The 6,907-nt window shown below is 45.7% G+C and overlaps 1 protein-coding gene across 1 annotated transcript in view; it reads right to left on the bottom strand.

Annotated features, from left to right (window-relative positions):
* Window positions 1-6,901, bottom strand: part of ATXN10 (ataxin 10) — a 157,590-nt gene extending 150,689 nt beyond the window's left edge. The window contains exon 1 of the mRNA XM_019651700.1: window positions 6,621-6,901. Within this exon, the coding sequence (XP_019507245.1) occupies window positions 6,621-6,736 (116 nt within the window). The 5' untranslated portion in view covers window positions 6,737-6,901. The remainder of the gene's footprint in view (window positions 1-6,620) is intronic.
* Window positions 6,902-6,907: the final 6 nt, after the last annotated feature.

Raw genomic sequence — 6,907 nt, 5'->3', positions numbered from 1 at the left:
CTCCGTTCCCTCCTCCCCCCAGTCCCTGGTAACCTCTAATTTACTCTCTCTTTCTATGAATTTGCCTGTTGTAAGTACTTCATGTAAGTGGAATCATACAATATTTGTCCTTTTATGTCTGGCTTCTTTCACTTAGTGTACCGTTTTCATGTTTCATCCATTTTGTAACATGTATGGGTACTTCATTGCTTTTTATGGTTGAATAATATTCCATCGCATCCCATTTTGTTTACCCACTCCTGTTGATGGACACCTGGTTGTTTCCATCTTTTGGCTATTGTGAATAATGCTACAATGAACATTATTACCATAAAAGCAGCCCATTTGAGTCCATTTTCAATTCTACTGGGTATACACACCTAGGTGTGGAATTGCTATATTGTGTTCTATGTTTAGCTTTGTGAGGAACCACAGTAGCTGCACCCTTTTACATTCCCACCAGCAATGTACAATGTTCTAATGTCTCCACATCCTCCCCAACACTTATTTTTCTTATTTTTATTTTTTGTAACAACCATCCTAAAGGGCATAAAGTGGTTAACCTCGTTGTTTTAATTTGCATTCCCTTGATGACTAATGGTGTTGAGTACTTTGTCATGTTGTTTCTTGGCCATTTATATATCTTCCTTTGCAAAGCATATAATTTTGCCCAATTTTTTTAACTGGGTTGTCTTTTTATTATTGAGTTGTAGGAGCTCTTTATATTTTTTGAAACAAGTCCTTTATCAGATGTATGTATTGCAAATGCTTTCGCTCAGTCTATGGCTTGCCTTTTCATTTTCATTTCTTTTGATGAGTAGAAATTTTTAATTTTTATAAAGCCTACTTTGATAAAGTCAATTTTTTCTTGCATGGTTAGTGTTGTGTCCTGGATAAGAAATATTTGCCCATTCTCAAGGTCACAAAGATATTCTGCCATGTTTCTTCTGAACACCTTGTAGTTTGAGCATTTATGTTTAGGTCTATAACCCATGTTGAACAATTTTTTGTGAATGGTACAAGGTCTGGGTCACGGTTCACTTTATTTCAATTAGATATTGAGTTGTTCCAACACCACTTGTTGAAAGAAATCGTTTTTAGATTGTTTCTGGTTTTGAGTTTGCAAATATCTGCAAAGGGAAGACACCTGATAATGGCCTTGTTTTTTATACACAACATTCAATATTCAACAGAAAAAAAAAACAGGACCAAATGACTAAACACAAGAAGACAAAAACTGACATTAGAAAGTCATCAGGCATAGTTTTTAAACTGCAATTAATATGTTCAATAGCATAAGTAACAAAATGAATTTCAACAGTGTAATCAATTTTTAAAAATTAAATAGAAATTCTGCAATAACTCAAAAATACAATATATGAAAACTAAGAGCACAATAGATGATAGCAGGTTAAGACAGCAGAAAAGATTAGAGAACTAGAGCAGGTTAGTAGAAAATTTTCAAACAGAAGCTCAGAGAATGGGAAATATAGAAAGAAGCCTATGAAACATATAAAATATAATCAAAGGTTTAACGTGTAATTGGAGTCCTGGAAGGAAAGGGTGGAAGCGAAGCAATAGTTGAAGAAATACTGGCTGACAATTTCCCAAACTGATGAAAGACATCAAATTCAAGAAGCATTATCCAAACAGGATTCTTACAAAAAAAGTCAAACATCTCTGCCCTCATGGGCCTTCCATTCTGGAAGGAGAGACACAATAAATAGGAAACGACTATAAATATACAGTATGTTAGAATGTAGTAAGTGCTTTCTAAAAAGAAAAAGGAATTAGAGTTCATAAGGTAAAGGGCTTCAGAAGTATGGAGGGAAATATCTGCACTATTAAATAGGATGTACAAAAACTTGAAGGAAGTAAACAGAAAAACAATTTAACTAAACACAGACAGACTGAAGAGGGAAAACAAGCCATATTGACAGAAGCTTAAAAAAAAACTGTCTAGCGCCAACCGAGTGGCGCATTGGCTAAGGAGGGCCCCGGTTCGGATCCCACATATAGGGCCAGTGACACTGCCCTCCACAGCTAAGATGCTGAACAACAGCTCAACCTGGAGCTGGGCTGCCTGTGAGTCGCTGGCGAGGCCGTAGGCTGCAGCCCCTGTGGCAGTGGGTTGCCATGGGCTACCGTGTGTAGCCAGCAGCCAGCGTGAGCGGCCGTCCAGAAGCCGGCGACTGATCTGCCTCACCCGGGAAGAGCGCAATGACGGTGCCAACTTGGGCCAGTGAAGCAACGTCCTCCACAACTAGACTGAAGAACAAAACGACAGCAACTTGTCTGTTCCCCTTCCCCCAATTCCCCAGCGCTGTTCCCATCGCCCAATTCCCCAATAAAAACCTTTTAACAAAAAAAAAACACCAAAACTGTCTACCTGAGTACAGAAGAAAAAAGACCAAGCCTGCACAACAAGTAATAAGCTATACAAATAGAAACACTTGCACAAGAAATTGTTAAGCACCTACAATTAATTATCAGACTTGAGGCTAGACGCGAGGGACACACGGAAGTGATAGGCTCACGTTATTCGTTATTAGGGAAGCTTAGCAGATGGAAGAGCAACGAGGTACCAGTTTCAGTGTGAGAAGAATTCATAGAAAGTCGTGTCCAAATGTTACATTCATGAATACTCAAGGATCAGAACATAGTCTTCTCTACAGAAAAAAAGATATTATTATAGAGCAGCGTTATCCAACAGAACTTCCTGCACTGATGGAAATATTCTCGAGTTGCACTGTTCAATAAGGTAGCCACCAGCCACGTGTGGGTTGTCGGAAAAGTCATGACACATTTTTGCAATGAAAAACATAGAAAATAATACATCATGACTTTTCCGAAAACCCAATAAAATGTGGCAGTGCAAGTGAGGGCAAGAATTACTCATTTATTTCTCATTAACTTAAATGACCACATGTTGCCAGTGGCTACAAGTTATCTCACTTGGCTCTGAGTTTTTAACACAGGAGGGTCTGGATACATCACAAAGCTGGATGATACAGAGACACATCATACAGTAACTAAGGGGTTGGGAAATAATACCTCTAGGAAAAGGCCAAAAATAGATTTTGTAGTGTACTTATATCTTACTTTGTTCCAGAAAGAATTTGACAGGACTTGCTAAGACTCACAGCATAGCAAGAAAAATCACTTGTTAAAAATGCAGATGTGTACATTAAACAAAAGGTAGAAAACAAACTTAAAATAGGTTTAAAAAAATTACCTTCCACTGAGAATAGCTGAGTAATATCATTAATACTGGTAGTTTATGACCACAAGTTCTTTTTTACGAGTTTTAGTGATTCAGATACTATTCAAGAAGTGGGTTACAGACTATGGGTTTAATCCAGAGCATAAAGAATTTAGATTGGGACATTAATTATCTATTGCTATTTAATAAATTACCCAAAAACTTAGCAGTTGAAAACAGTAACGTTTTCAACTGGAGCAGGTCTGAGGGTCTGGAATCTGGGAGTGGCTGAGTGGGGTGGTTCTGGCTCAGGGTCTCCTGGGGGGGGGGGACATGCACACAAGGCTGAAGGCAGGACTGAGACGGGATCCGCATGCAGGATGGTCTACCACGTGGCAGCTGCAGGAGGCCTCAACTCCTCACCACCCAGATCCCTCCACGCGGATGGTCGGGTGTCCTTATGACATAGCAGCTGGCTCTGTCAGTGAGCAATCCAGGAGAGAGCAGAGGAAGCTGCAATGCCTTTTATGAATGACCTAGTCTCAGAAGTCACACAATGTTACTTCTGCCGTATTTAAAGGCCAATCACTGAATTCAGCCCATAATCAAGGTGAGAGGAATTAACGCCCTCCTCTTGAAGGACAGAGCAGCAAAGAATTTGTGGACAATGTAAAACCACTGCAATGAGATACGAGAATTGCCTTTCACTTGGAAGTTGGCTAAAAACTGTAATGAGATCCTGAGATCCCTTTTCCTGGAAACCCCAAAATTAGAATGATCATCTTTTTGGAATAGTTTTCATTGCTTTCTATAAAACAGAAGATTAAACACAATTGGGTTCTCTGTCACTTACAGCCCAGTTACTTTTTAATAGCACGTGCTAAATAAAAGGCATCTACTATGCCTAAAAACTGCTATATACACGTACAAGCCTCACGATAATCCTGCAAAGCGGGCAGCATCATTTTCAAGACGAAAAATAATAAGTCAGGGGCGATAAGCCAGGATTTTTGCCCAGGTCGACCTGGTTTCCAAGTCATTGTTTTTTTTCACTCTGTGACATTTCTATTCCTTTAGCTACCACAGGCAGAATAAGGTTGTTTTGTAGCGTCAAACATCTAGGAAAGACCACAAAATACATTTTTTCAACTAAGATATGTATCTTTAGTTCCAGCAGCTTTCCAGCATGTCCCATCCAGCTCTTGGCTGCTTGGCCCATCCTCCCTCTGAGTCCATCTGCATTGGAGGGATCCTGTCAGAGCAGCTGGACTCTGGTCTAATCCCCACGAGACAGCTCTGAGGGGCAACTGGCGATTTGTCCAAAGACATCCACAGAAGCAGTGGCAGAGCCGGCACCTTACAAACCCCCACCAAGAGCTCTCTGCCTCACCACACAGTTGCCTCCCCAAGACCTGCACATCAATTCACTGTTCCTGTTCTCCAAACTCGTCCTGGAAAAGGACACAGCCCCAGAAAAACTGGAGCCAAATGTGGGGAAGCATCTTCAGTTCCTCATTCTCCCCTGACAATCCAGTTGGTCCGAGTCCTGTCCATTCAACCTTGTAAATATTTTTCAACATCTACCTTCCATCCCTATAGACCATCTCCTAATTCAGGAACTTTCCTTTCACCTGGGCTTCTGCAACCACTTCTTAAAAGTCCCCACTCTCTGGCCTCTACCTCTCTAATGTATGCCCCACAAAGGCAACCAGAGAGATCTCTGCAATACACACAGATCTTATCATGCTGTTCCCTTGAAAGAACCTTCACAAGTTGCCCCATTAACTCCTCTGGCAATAGAAGAGTTGAGAAGCGCCTTGTAAGCTGGCTCAGGGTCTTGCATTTTATCCTACAGGTTATAGAAAGGAGTCTGATGTTTCAATGTCTCCTCTGTACCAGACATCTTACCTATGTTATTTCATTTAATCCTCTTAGGAACCCTGCAAAATCAGTATATAGTCCCTCCCAATTAGACCTCTCATCTGTAAGCCACGCAGCCAAGTAATGTAAGCCTTTCGCGGCCCTCCAGCCCATCCGATACATCCAGTCTCCCCTGCCCTCCCGATTTCAACTTGTTTACACAGCCATTTCCCTAACAAGCTTGAAAAAAAGGTACCATTCAACTTGGTACCCTCAGCCGCTAGCAAAGAATCTGTTTCATAGTAGGTGCTCAATAAATAGTTGCTCAGAGCGTCTGTCTATCATGGTACAGATACGCAGAAGCATGACTCATCAGCAAGTGTCCCAGAAGTATTGTATCAGTTCACAGGTCTCCAAAAAAGCGCGCGGAAGAGCGAGTGCTCTGGGCTTTCAGCACGCTCCCAACAGCTCAACACTTCCTACTGTGACTTGGGGCAGAAGCGCTCAGACTAAAGTGTCTAGTTTAGGACAAAAGGACCTCCAAGTCTAGCTGTCCCCTTCTCCTACGCGCCCCCTGCCCTTTGTATGGACTCCCATGATCTGACTTCCAAGGACAGGGCTACCCAGGACAGGCCTCTTCATGTTCAACTTCATCACCTAGCACATTGGGGGGGACCATAAACATAGAAAGTAACATCGGCTAACATTTACTCAGTACTACTTACTATGCGTCATGAGGGACCTAATAAGCATAATCTCATTTAACCCTTAGGACAATCCCACCAGGGAGGTGCTGTTCAACATCATTCCCATTAAATAGAGGAGAAAACTGAGGCCCAGGGACAATCAGCACAAAAGTCAAAAAACACTGACTGACAGCATCACATACTTTATATTTTCATGTGCTTTATTTAATTTATTCCTCTGTACAATCGAGCAATGAAGTTATGCCTCCTATTCCCACTTCTAGACAAGAAATCGAAGGCTTCCAGAAACAGCCCCGTCACGCCCAGCCTGCAAGGCCAGGCCCCACATTCTGGCCTGTCAGGGGCCTGGGCACCGCTCTACCGGGCCGTCCCGCCCCTCGGCGGCCGGGCCTCGGCGGCCTCCCCAGGCCAGGGCTCGTCCCCGCTCCACAAAGCGCCGCCCCGCTGGGGACGGCCACGCCCGGGCTCCCCGGGCAGGCAGGGCGCCAACCCCGGCCCCGCGGCTTGGTGACGGGCATCCACGCGACCCGTGCTGGCGGCCCCACCAGCACACGCGCCGTGACGCTGGGGGCCTTGTCAGTCTGCTCCCGGCCACGGCCCAGAGCGACCTTGCACGTTACAGACGCGCCATCAGCTTGTGCTCAACTAACGGCACGGCCATAAGGATTGGTTCGCCCGGCCTCACACCTGCGCAGGCGGGTGGGCAGCAGGTGTCAGCCCCCCAGGGCACCTCGGGGACCGGCACGCGCGGGGCATCAGCGGCCTGGGGACCCCGGGCCGACCGCAGAGGCCTCCACCCGCAGCCTTCCCGGGAGGAGGGGCGGCCCCCTCCAGCCCCGCGCCGCTCCCGCCCCGGCCGCTCGCGCCGTTACCGATTCCGCTGCTCCTTGAAGAGCGCCGTCAGCGCGCGGAGAGCCTCCAGGTCCTGGATGGACGCGGGCATAACGACGCCGGACAGCCGGACGGGCAGCGGCCTGGGCGCCGCCATCTTGCCGAAGCCGAGCCGGGAGACGACGACGAGCCGAGGAAGGAGGAGCAGCAGCGGGAGGGAGGGCCCCTCACCGGCCAGAACACGCCGCCGCCTCTGCGCCCTGCAGCCCGCGGCCGAGTCGGGGAGCGCGAGGGCACGCGCGGAGGCTCGCCCCGGGCGGGAGGGAGG

This window comes from Hipposideros armiger, unplaced genomic scaffold (assembly GCF_001890085.2).
Source record: "Hipposideros armiger isolate ML-2016 unplaced genomic scaffold, ASM189008v1 scaffold_164, whole genome shotgun sequence".
Classification (NCBI taxonomy): domain Eukaryota; kingdom Metazoa; phylum Chordata; class Mammalia; order Chiroptera; family Hipposideridae; genus Hipposideros; species Hipposideros armiger.
This window is presented reverse-complemented; position numbering and strand designations above follow the sequence as displayed.